The following is a 13,309-nucleotide window of genomic DNA, read 5'->3' on the forward strand; positions in this document are numbered from 1 at the left end:
TGTAATTTATATTTGACTTTCTTACTTGTAAGTTAAATAAATTTAACAGGAAAAAGATGCTTCAATTGTATATTTCTAATACAGCAAACTGTTCAATTTAAGAGTTTGTTCAATTATCAACAGCAAAACTTAGTTTCTTGGCTGTATTTTAAGCAAAAAAGCATATTAAATTTGCAAATTTATTGTTTGATTTCAATTGAATAATAAAAAACTTTCTATTTAGCATTTTATTTGTATACACACATGGTTAAATTTTCACTTTCATTTTTCACAATTATTTAAATAAATTATCTAAAAATAAATTTCTATAACAAAATTTGATTGTATTTCATATTAAATTTTACAAAAAAATTCCAAAAGTATGGAAAATTTAAAATATAATAATAATTCCTAATATGGAATCTTGACTATAAACCACATATGGAGTTTTAACTTCAAAAATAAACACATAGCTAGTAATTTGTCTTTGATGTGTGACTTAATTTTTAATTTTCGTTTTCTAAAATATTAAAAACAAAAATTATTGGCCTTGACCAAAATTTAACATATTTTTTTGTGGTGGCCTTTTTTTTCGCAAAAACAAAATAATTTAACCATATCCAAACTATTCACATATTTAAAAATTTGATGCGCATTACAAATTGGATAAATTTATTTTTAGAATTAAAATATTATACTATTTGCGGATTAAAGTTTTGAAGTAAAAAAAAAAAATTGAGAATAAGACAAGAATTTCGAATTAATTAAAAATTTATAATTTTATGTTGGAACCAACTAACCAGTCTTGCATTTCTACGACTTGAGAAAAAAGAAATTGGCATTCTTTTTGTTTATTTAAAAATTCTAGTGTTTTAATGAAATTTTTATCCGTTTCTTTTCATCCATCACTTGAATAAACTAAAATTTTGTTTTTGTTGAAAATTTCGGCAGGTCCTTTGATATATTTCTTCTTCTCATAATGAATAATATGAGTTAGACAGAACCTAAACTGTGTGTAGAACTATATTTAACATGTTTTGCTTTTTTTTATTCAATTTTTCGGTATGATTTCACATGGCTGATATTGAAAAATTCCCCGGATAAAATTTATAGATCTTGCCGACATAATATGTTTCCCACAATACTTGTATAATTTATTTTGTCAACTTTCAATTTTGGTATATGGTAGTCCTTGGTATATTGAGGTCTCTCGAAAAAATTGATTTTTTGACTGAAAGTTTTTGTGATCAACTGAAAGTTTTCTCAACAACTTCTCCAAATTTCATATTGATGGTGCTTTTATTTTTTTTATATATGACGACCACCTTAAAATAGTTCTAATTTGATCAAATTTTTCTGGGTTATAGATTTGAATACGAGAAATTTAAATATTGTAAAATCTTAATTTTATGTCAGGTTGAGCTGGGTAGTTTTAAATTTCATTTTTTCAAATTAGCAATTTAATTGAAAATTATGAGTTCCTGATCAGTATGTCAATTTTTATATTTTAATATAAAAATCAAACAAAAGTTTATGCTTTAAAGTTCAAAAAAACAAAACAAATATTGCAAAAAAAGAATAATTTTGCATAATTTTTTCTCTTACTAATAACAATATAAAACGGAGGTATCAAATTACGAAACCGCATAAATTTCGAATAAAAGAATAAGATTTATGAAAAGAAGAAAAAAAAACACAATTAAATAAATTCCATTTTTTAATCAAAGAAAATGAATTTAATCACTTGTTCGTCGTACACATAATAAATGACATAATAACACATGACATGACCACTAAATTTAATTATTTTATTACCTGCCTTATAACAACAATTTTTTTTTACATAATATTCTTGTAATTTAAAATTGAAATTAACAAAAATTTCATTCACCTTGACTCTAGAGAAATTTTTATATGTGCTTTAAGATTGTTAGAGAGGAAACCTTTCAAAAGTAACCTGTTTTAGTGTACAATTTATAATATGGTGTAACTTGCTATTTCCATGTTTCTTTACCTTAGCACGTGTTTATATGTTTTTATTTTCCCTTTGCTCTTTTTTTTCAGGATTATTTCCTTTCTCCATCTTAGCCATTTTTATTAGTCATGCGATAAAATTGTTCTAAATATTGAATTTTTTAATTTTTATTCTTGTTTTCAACGGGATTATGATGTAATTTGGGTGCATATATTGGTATAGGTAGAATATAAATAATATTAAAAAATATGATTGGTTACAATTTGCCAAGAATTAATAACAGTTTCCATTTTTTCATTTTTAGGTTACAACAGTTGATATGCAAAAACCTCCTGCAGATTTTCGTACCAATTTTGAAGCAACACATCCACCAATTTTAATTGATAATGGATTAGCAATTTTAGAAAATGATAAAATTGAAAGGCACATCATGAAAAATATTCCAGGTGGTTACAATTTATTTGTACAGGTAAGATAACATGATGAATATAACTTTTAATAGATTAGGATATTTACAGAGAGTGATAAAAATAAAAAGACAAAAAAAACTAAATATCATCTCAAAAATTTTTTAAAACCTCAATCTTTTGAATTTTCCATCTCCGTCACATTTTTAAAACATAAATTTAAAATTGTTTTCTACCTGACTTTGTACAATAGTGTAAAATATAATTAAAATTCACTTAATTATGCAATTATTGCAGCTATTAATTTCACACCTATTTCAATTATTTTTTTTTTCAAGTAATTTAATTTTATAAAATAATTATATACAAACAACAAAAATAGCTCCACTTTTCATAAAGTTATTATCTAGAAAAATAATTAAAGCTGAATAAATTTTCAAACATAAAATTCTGAAACCTCAGTATATGTTTGTTTCAGTAATTATTATATCATTTTTTTTACGTAATATGGGACCAGTACGGCTTGAAGAACTTCATAAAATTTATGAAACTTCATAATATTTAATATTATGTTAATTGCACATATTATGATGTTCGAACTGTCAAATTTCATAATTTTCCGGAAAAATAATTTGGCTTTCATTAATTTTCAATTTCAGTCAGGTAGTTAATAAATTTTCTTTAGTTTCCTGACATATTTGTATAATTCTTCCTATTATGTTAATTTTTAAAAAAATTTTTTTTAAACCAAAATTTATTATTAAAACATCTTTTTCCCCTTTTTAGGATAAAGAAGTAGCAACATTAATTGAAAATTTATATTCAAAATTAAAATTAATGTTAGTTAAAAAAGATGATCATCAAAATAATGCTCTACTATCACATTTAAAAAAAATCAATGATCATTTAGCAGTTAGAGGGACACGTTTCTTAACTGGTGATACAATGTGTTGTTTTGATTGTGAATTAATGCCAAGATTACAACATATTCGAGTAGCTGGAAAATATTTTGTTGATTTCGAAATTCCTGTAAGTATTTTTCAATCAAAAAAATTGTTTTATTTGTAATTAATATTAAATTTAAATTTTGTTTTTAGACTCATTTAACAGCATTGTGGCGTTACATGTATCATATGTATCAATTAGATGCTTTTACACAATCATGTCCAGCTGATCAGGATATTATTAATCATTATAAATTGCAACAGGTAAATTTAATATATATATTTATATTTTATTAAAAAAAAAAAGAAGGAAAACAAAAAAATAATTTTTGTGATGAATCCGACATAATCGCTCAAAAATTCATTAATAAACTACATTATGAAAATTTGTATAATAAAAATTTAGATAATTTTCGATAAATTATAAATTTAAGAATGTATTTTTAGTGCTTATAGTTTTTGAATTTTATATAAAATTAAATTTCCATTATTTTCCATTAATTTCAAAAAATAAAAAAAAATAAGTTTATTATTAGATTCTAGAGCTTGCATTTCTCATTATCTTTTTTTCAATTATTGTAAATACACATTGTCCAAAAAAAATATAATATCTATTACTTTATCTAAATTTTAAAAAAATTTTTAATAATTTTAAAGAAAATAGTAAAGAAAATAGTTTAAGGAACTATTGATAATTGGGTGTAAAGGCAAGATAATATATTGTTGATGGATTCTTATTGAAATTTGATGAGTTGGATATGTTTTGTTTTACAGAAAAATTAGAACATCATCCAATTCTTTTCAAGCTCTATTAAAATACATTTTTCGATAATTCACTCTTAACTTAGGTCTTATTATAAAGCACCTTCGATAAATCCAAACTGCAAAATCTTGAAAAATATTATGTTCGAATATGGAAGTTGTGCTCAAATCAAAAACTAAAATATTCAGTTTCTGCATGGAAGTATGCGCAAAAAGAATTTTAAGACTTCATTTAGAACTTTCAGTGCATAAAATCATTAAGTTTAATATTATTAAAAGCCGTTAAGTTTCGACGTTATTTTGATAATGAAAATTCAATTTGATTTGTTAAATATGACAAACTGCAAAACCTACGATCGCAATTTTTTTTTCATTTTTATAAAATCCTTACACTTTACAATTTTGGTATAATTCGGCTTCTACCTGTAATTATTGAGAAAACCCGTGACTTCAATAATGCGCTTACCACGTAAACTTTACAAAGTATCTCATTCCAAAAAGTTTATTAAAAGCTCTTGACGTTGTATACTTTTCCTAAATGCGTTTTATACGTAGTGGATACGTAAAATAAAAGTAAATTGGGTATCGAAAAAATCGAGCACGCTCTTATACATGTCACATAAATGTTGCCAGAAATAACCAATTAAATAAACTAGCATATATTTTCACCAATAAAGTGCTAGTTATTAAGTTTTTCTTTTTCCTAAAATGCAGCTTAAAATTGCTATGTTTTTAATGATGCGATAACGTTTGTTAAAAATTAACATTTGTACAGAACTTTAAATTAAAATTTTCAAACAAACGTCAAAGTATATATTAATATTGTAAAAGCTGTATTTCAAAATGTAGTTTGTTTTTTACAATGTAAAGATATTAAAAACTCTGAGACGGTAAACCGTACCTAAACTCTTTATGAAGCATTATTGAAGTCACGGAATATGTATACATATAAATATACATATCAACTATCAACTATTGTCAATAATCATAGGTGTCATACAATAGTTGACACTACCGTCAATAATCAATAGATGGTAAGTGTAGAATTAATTGCATTGATCGTATAATCTTCTAAAATATATTTATGTAGGTATATTATAGTTTTGCTTGTACATTAAGCATAAAGTACTAGTTCAAAATTCATTTTATATAAATTCACGTTTTATAAATAAATAAATTGCAAATATTTGAAAATTCCAGAATTTTTTTTTTATTTTTAACTGGCTTGCATCAATTAAATTAAGATCTATATCAAAGCGATTATTTCTAGATCATCACAAATTTTATTTAAAAATTAAATATCTTGAAGTGAATGCACTTTTTTTTTTAATTATAAGTACATATATTTAAAGACAATATTTTTATTGCAAAATAAAAAAATACTTTCTTCTAAAAGATTTTAATTGCCCTATCGACACTATTTTCATTTTCCTACTATTTTAATAATTAAAATAAAATAAAAAATAATAAAGTAACGATAAAAAATCCGAGAGAATCTTTTTTAAGTAATTTTTTTTAAATTTTTGTTTTTTTTTTCAAATTAATTTAATTTTATTTTTAATTTTAAATTTCTTTTTTTCTTTTTTCTTTTATTTTTTTGAAAAACGAATGTTTTAATTTATATTTATGATTTAAAGTGTAGAGGTGATACTAAGCAGGTACGTTTATATAAATAAAAAAAAAACACAAATTCTGGCAGATTAAAAAAAAAATCTTTTTACTTTTTTCTTATTTTGGGGTTAAAATCGTCCTTATTTTTGTATTTTTGTTCTTTTTTTTTGAAAAATTTTCTAATCATATTCTAAATGGTGTGGTTATTTCATTTAAAAAAATATTATGGTGATTTTCATAAGATTCATAGGAATTAAAAACATTATATTTTAATTTAATTGCTTTATTTTTTTATTTTTTTTTTTTCAACAAATTCTCTACATTATTTAAATTAGAAAAACATTATGTGCTTTGTTTTTTGTTTGCTTACACATTCGAGTCACACATTTAAGAAAATGAAATAAAAATTATTATTTTTTTTATACTTAGTTCTAAATTTAGATTGTAAATTATTCTTGCAATTTTATAGTCTAGAATTTAATCAAATTTTAGATTGTAAATCTAGATTATTTAAAATTTCTATCGGTTTTGTAAATCTACCGTCAAATTACAATTGCTAATAAGCTTGTTTGACAATAAACTATTCAACAGTCGTAAAAAATATTTTTATTTTTTCATATTTGCTATTGATTATCTAAAATTAAAAAGAAATAAAAATAGACATATTTAACTTTAACAAGCAACTTTAAGAAGAAGCGAGTTTTCTTCATCGGGTAGTTATCTAATAAGAAGAAGGAGACAAAAAATTTGCATTAGTAGTGCATATTGAACTTGTAACACAGGGAGTATGAATTAGATTTCAGTTTATCGCAAATTTTTTCTTGATGACAATTTTAGTTCTCTTTTAGGATGAATGATAGACAAACTGTCATTTTCAACTTTCAAAACCGAATGAAAGGTTTAATTTAATCATTTTCATGATTTATGTTTTTGATACCCACATTCAGTTATGTATTCACTTTACTGATCCTGATAGAAATATCTATTTACAATCACGTCAACTCATTTTGAAAAGAATAATAACATTATTTTTATTGTGATGCTAGTTAATTAAAACTAATTAGTACTTCAATGAAAATGTTCAAAGCGTTTATTACAAGTGCTAAAAAATTAATAAAAAATTGACTTAAATGCGGCTATTGAATAAAAATTTTAAGATGATAAAAAACAATTAAAAATTACTATCACTTAGTGATAAAGTTTAACAGAACGTTGTGTTTTGTTGAATTTTTCTGCAAAATAAATTAAACAATAAAATGACTGAAATTGTACTAATATTTTTATTAGTACAATATTAATTGAATAATTCAATTAATTATTAATAATTTGCGTTTTCTTTGATTCCATTAAATTCACGAGATTTGGCGAGAGTCAATAAGACTTAATCAGAAGAAATTTTTGTTTTTTTTTTTTTTTTGTAAATACACAACAAATAACATATTGTTCTCGGACAATATATGGTGCTAATAAATTTTGTAAATATTATGTTTTGAAAAATAATTTAGGAACCGACTCTTTTGAATTTAGAATACAATATAAAAGGTTTAATTAACTGTTAAATGCAAAATAATGTTAATTTTAAGAAATAAGTCAAATTGATTTTTGTATCAAAATCTACGTTAAGGGCTTAGCGATAACACCCTCTATCCCATATTGAAATAATTTGGAAAAAATCCGAAAATACTATTTCACTACTATTCATTACAAAAATATTTAATTTTCATATGCAGTAAATTAATTTATGTAATTTATGTAAATATGTAAGATTGTAAATTGTAAGAAAGACCCTGGTAGATGTTGGATAAAAGGTTCTCACTATAAGCCATCGACATTTCAAGAATACGATCACGTGAAATATTTTTAGATATTAAGAATATAAATAAAATCTGCTCGATAAAGAAGGTTTCTAAAGTTTCATTTAGTTCGTTATTGTTTTTAGAAAACTACAAAATTTATTTAAAAAATCACACATTTTAAAATTTTATTGTAAATTATTTTTTGTTTAAATTTATGTGTTTGTAAATATAAATATTTTTTTTTTATTAATTGTTTATTTTTGTTTTTGCAAATTTGTATCTATTGTTTCTATATTTTATTTTATATTTTGCTTTTTACTTTTTTTTTTTTGGAACTTTTGTTGCTTTGTTTCTGTTTTATATTATTAAATATTTTATTATATATGTACAAACATTTATAATTATTAAAAATAACAATTTTGTAAACAAAATTTAATTTTTGTGTATTAATTTTTTTTTCTGTTTTTAGATGCTCAAAATGAAGAAACACGAAGAATTGGAAACACCAACGTTTACAACATCCATACCGATTGATATATCGGATTAAAAGATAAAAAAAAAACATGTAAACAAAGTGAAAATGTGTACCCGCATATAATAGGATTTTATTCTATTTTATAAATAATTTAAAAAAAAAAAACAAAACATACACTTAAATTGAAAATCCTGTTCTTTGTTTTTTTTTTAAATAATTATTTTATTAATTATTAATATTAAAATACTTTTAGTTATTATACTTTATTCATTTGTTTTATATTTCTTTCATAATTTTCCATTATTTTGAAATGATTAAAAAATTTAATTATAAATTAAATTTAAATAAAAAAAAAAAGAAGAAATTAAAATTACAATCAGAAAAAAAAATATTCATATTATAAAATTTAGAGTATGATTTAAAAATAAAACAATGTTATTTTTAAATTAATAATCCAATATTATTAAAATATTAATATTAAAATTCAATATTTGGCCTTAAATTTTAAAATGAAATATTGAATGTTAAAAATTAAAGAAAAATTAATAAAAAAAAAAAAAAGAATTTGAATTATTTAATTTTTTTCCTTTTTAATATTTTTACGTAAAAATTCGCCTTATTTGTTTTTATAAAATTTCAATGTAATTTAAAAAAAATTAATGGAGCTAATAGCTTTAATAAAAAACTTTCTGTAATTCTTTTAATAAAATTATATAAATATTGAAAAAATACTTATTTAGAATCGAATAAAATTTGCTTAAAACAATTTACCTTAAACCATAACACGATACTGTAAATAAAAAATTTTTTTAATAATTTAAAATGAAAAATTCTTATTTAATTTTAATACAAAAGCTAAACGTCATCAATACAAAAGTAAATACAATGTAAAAGAAAATAAATGTAAATTAAAACGCAACATGAATTAAAAAATATTTAAAAAATAAATTATAAATTGGCGAATGAAGTGTTAAAGGCTTTTGTTTCATAACTACATATGATTATTCATAAATATATAATTAATTTTTTAATATGATATATTTTCTTAAGATAAAAAACAACTTGTAGAATCCAATTTAAAACTTTGAACTTTATTAGATTATTTTACTAGGTTAGTTTTTTTAATTCGATAATTTATCCTTTAAAATGTGTAAATTATATTTAAAATACATACTGCAAAATAAGCCCTATTATACATGAAAAACGTTTCAAATTTTGGTTTTGGTATTAGAAATTGATTGATGTTAACTAATGTTTTAGTTTTTTTTTTTTTAATTGGATTAAATTGATATACCATTAACAAAATTGAAATGACAAAATTTTAATATAAATATATTTAAATAAAAATAAAATATATTTCAAATAAGACAAAAATTTAAAAAAAAAAGATTCAACATTTTTGTCTTAATTTCTTTTATTTTTTTTTAATTAATTTTAATTGTATTAATTTAATTTTCTAAAAAGAAAACAAAATACAAAAAAAAATTACAAAATTTTGTTCAAATTTAATTATTTTTTTATTATTTAATGTTAAAATTTAGTAATTGAAATTTCTTTTAAAGTGCCCATAAAAACAAAAATGGAATCAAAAAATTTTTGTAAAATCAATTAAAAAAAAAAAAAACGAAAAAGTATTCTAAATAAAAATAATAAAAATTGATATTTAAAAAAAAAATTGGACAAAAAAATTTTTTTAAAAATTTATAAGATTTAATCTTAAAGTAAAGGCTTAATGTAATTTTAAAATATAATAATATAATATTAATCCAAAATAAAATAAATAAAAAGAAATTTTCTACTTAAGAAATAAAATAAAATCTTTGATGGTAGCGTAATATAAAAATTATAATTTTGTAGCAATTATATTTTCAAATTTTTTAATCGGAAAATATAAAACTGTGTTAAATCCTGCACTAACTGTATTGAACTTTTTTTTCGGAAACACATCACTAATTGCATCTACCAAAATATAAATCTAACTTCAACGTAAGCCAAATTGATTTCAGATATCCGTTTTAGTAGCAGCCATAAATTATTTTTTACTGTTTAAAATAATGAAAAAAAAAATTGATTCTGAAAAGCCAGAAAAAAATATGATATTTCAATTTAGACCTTTTTTCGTTTAAATATTTCTAAAATACAATATTCACCATTTGCAACTTGATTTTAATAGGCCTTCGCAAAATTCAACTGGAAAAAACACATGATTCACAATATAAAAATGGTGTTATACCTTCATGATTTTAACAGCTAGATTAGCAATTTTCCACTTTTCAAAAAGGAAAAGCCTAAATTTACTTACTTATTGTTATTTTAACCTTTTTATACCGCAAAAGAACTCAATTTCATTTTTATTTAATTAATTCTCTATCAAATATTGTCCTTATAGAACTTGATTTCCGGTAAGAATTTACAAAACTGATTGTAAAGTTTTTACATCACCAAATACATTTTTTGCATTTGCGTAAAAAAGCATTTTTTATATTCAAAACATAGACATATTATTAAGAAGTGAATAGCAAGTAAAATCAAAATCATTTCAGCTTTTGAAATAACTAAAAACGTCCTATTTTATAAATATTTGAAATGGTAAAAAAATAAGGCCTAACATTTTTGTACTAATAAAAAAGAAAACAATAGTTTAATAAATTTTAATAAATTTTACATTAAAACTTAGAGAAGATGTAAAAGCATATTACACAGTATATGTGGCATGTAATAGTATTTAAATAACAAAAACATCATGAAAATTATTTGTATATAAAAATTTTATACACATAAAATAAGAAAAAATCAGTAACATTTGATACGAATCAAATTTTTAATTATATAATATAAATGCAGCAAATTAATATACAATTAATTTAATATGAATATATATGTATGTAAGTATGTAAAATGATTATCTAATAAAAGTGATCATGATACAAAAGTAATAACAATTCCTGTTTTTTTTTATTTAGTGAGTTCTATTGTGGTTATTTTATAAGCTTGGATAATACTAAGATAGATTGCTGGGATAATACAGCTCTAGATTAATGAGTGTGATTTAGTTCTGTATCGTGAAAAATTATTTCACTCAAGTACCAGATTGTAAAAGAGTAATAAATCAGTTGTCACGTTGATAAAATAAGGGCTAGGTTAAAAAAATTCTTTTTAAATAAAAAAGCTAAACGAGGAAATTTACCTTAACAAAGTTAGCTGGTATTAGTTATTATAACACTTTTCAGATGAATATTTTTCTAGAGTGAAAAAGATTCCAACACTTTTATACTTTGATCTGAAACTGAATAGGTACGAAACGGCCATACTCAACCGTTCAAAAGATTTCAGAGTGCTCGTCAAGTTTTGTTCATGAACTCTTCATTTAATCAGGTTAAAAAATATATCCTGAGAACAAGGGAAAACATCTAGCATAATGTGGTAATTTTCCATATTATAGAAAAGGTCTTGAAAAGCTTTACAGATTTTGTGCAGTACTTTCTCAAAAAATAGTCCAAGATGTTGTGAGCTCCAAACATATCCTGCAACAAAACATCAAAGGGCATATTGTAGGAAATATATTGAAAAACTTTAAAGGTACGAATTAAATTAAAAAAAAATATACACTTTCTTTATTTGCTATAACAATGCCTAGTTTTACAATTCTTATATAAATATTTTTTATAATTTTAACTTTGATAAAATTGATTTAAGATATTTTTTAAGGGTGTCCATAACCAATGTGTTATTTGCAAAATTTTAAAAATAAAATGTTATATCCGAAAAGATTTGTGATAGCTAGGTAGGTACATAGTTTCATAAAAATTCTGTAAAATTTTAACTACGTCACGATTCGTTAATAATTTATTGTCAACTTTTAACTTTATCATATGGCACAATGTATGGTAATTTGGGTTTAAATACATCTCTCGGAAGTAAACTACTTAAAAAGAATAGTGTTATCATACCAGTTATTCCCCATATTTTTGTATGTTTGTCTTCCAAAAGAAATACGGGAGAACTATAACCATTTCTGAATTGTGTATGACGAATGTTTTTGCTGTCGCAAAGATCTTTTATTGGAATAATAAACACTTTTTCAACCTCGAATTTGTTTAGTTTTAAGTCATTTGAATTAAAGTCATCAACGAAACCAACAATCGGCATTATAGCTGCTGTATGCGGAGGTTTAATTAAATTTCCAGAAGCCCAAATTTTAATTTTTTCTTTTGGCAAACCAATTTCTTCTTCAGTTTCTCTTAACGCACATTCTTCAAAAGAAGTGTCTGTATGATCTCGGACACCGCCTAAAATAGAAGAGAAAATTTAAGTTCCAATATTTATATGAAATTACAACTTTTTATATGTACATACCTGGAAAAGATATTTGTTATTGGAAAAGATATTAGAACTGCTGAATATTTATCAGTATCTTTTTTAAGTTGAATTGTGGAACATGATTTTTTAAAACGATTTTCAAAGTTATTACGATTATCTTCCGTCAGGTACTGTTCTATTGTTAATTGGTTTGAAAAATTCCGTGCGTTTTTATTAAATTTTAGCCTATTAAGCCACATAATTAAGAAAACAATTATTTTTAATATGTTAGTATAATTAAAATCTATGCAGTACTTAACTTAGACAGATAACAAAAAAAAATAAAGGAAAATTCAAATTATCAAAAAGGAAACAAACGCCTGTCAAAATTTTAAGTAAACATTATCAGCTGTTTTTGCTGTTGTCAAATAAAAATTCTTTTAGTCGATGATTGGGACATCTATAGCTAAATATTAATATTCCGGCTGATTTTTGAAAATTTTCAAATTTTAAATATTCAGTAAAAACAGAGAACTATTTCAAAATAATCGATATATCGACTATCGAATAGAAGGATACCTACCAACCCGCAAGCTGTAATAATTGTTTTCTTTAAATTCTAATTTACTGAGGCTAATTTGCTGCTTTATGGTTTGATTATCTGTTCATTGTGAATATTTAATTCAAAATGAACAGATTTTTATCAGTGTGTTAGCAAAATTTATTAATTTAAATTTGTATTGGCTCATGTCAGAATTTTATTTGTTTTACCTTCTAAAAAATTTTGTATTGCCTTTGTATAGATATCAATGTATAGTATATGTAACGAGTGACTTTCGCCATATGTACGTATAATTTTGAAATACCTGAGATTTTGGAAAATGCTAGATATTTGAGTAAGTATTTAAAAAAAATTAAAGTTTGGCTTTATAAATCATGACTTTAATGAAATTCAATTAATTTTCAAAGTTTAAAACTTAAAAATAGATCAAAAATATAATATGTTGATAAACACATCCATGCGTAGGTTTAATATGTGTGAACAATTGAACTCGAAGAAG

General features: G+C 22.4%; 2 protein-coding genes across 3 annotated transcripts in view; one reads left to right on the forward strand and one right to left on the reverse strand.

The window, feature by feature from the left end:
* Nucleotides 1-10,885, forward strand: part of LOC129619028 (chloride intracellular channel exc-4) — a 69,550-nt gene extending 58,665 nt beyond the window's left edge. Inside the window, exons 3-7 of one of the 2 annotated variants that reach the window (XM_055534089.1) lie at nucleotides 2,259-2,423; nucleotides 3,148-3,390; nucleotides 3,459-3,569; nucleotides 5,705-5,725; nucleotides 7,944-10,885. In XM_055534089.1, coding sequence (XP_055390064.1) covers nucleotides 2,259-2,423; nucleotides 3,148-3,390; nucleotides 3,459-3,569; nucleotides 5,705-5,725; nucleotides 7,944-8,021 — 618 coding nt within the window. In that variant the 3' untranslated portion in view covers nucleotides 8,022-10,885. The remainder of the gene's footprint in view (nucleotides 1-2,258; nucleotides 2,424-3,147; nucleotides 3,391-3,458; nucleotides 3,570-5,704; nucleotides 5,726-7,943) is intronic. The other variant, XM_055534090.1, reaches the window with a different exon arrangement.
* A 656-nt stretch (nucleotides 10,886-11,541) lies between these two features.
* On the reverse strand, nucleotides 11,542-12,324 carry LOC129619103 (mitochondrial coenzyme A diphosphatase NUDT8; the record flags this gene model as incomplete). The annotated part of the gene is given in 2 exon segments (XM_055534189.1): nucleotides 11,542-12,238; nucleotides 12,306-12,324. Coding segments are annotated over 2 exon segments (456 nt in total), but the record flags the coding sequence as incomplete, so codon positions are not given.
* Between the last annotated feature and the right edge of the window lie 985 nt (nucleotides 12,325-13,309).

The sequence above is a fragment of the Condylostylus longicornis genome, unplaced genomic scaffold (assembly GCF_029603195.1).
Source record: "Condylostylus longicornis isolate FDR11 unplaced genomic scaffold, ASM2960319v2 ptg000010l, whole genome shotgun sequence".
Classification (NCBI taxonomy): Eukaryota; Metazoa; Arthropoda; class Insecta; order Diptera; family Dolichopodidae; genus Condylostylus; species Condylostylus longicornis.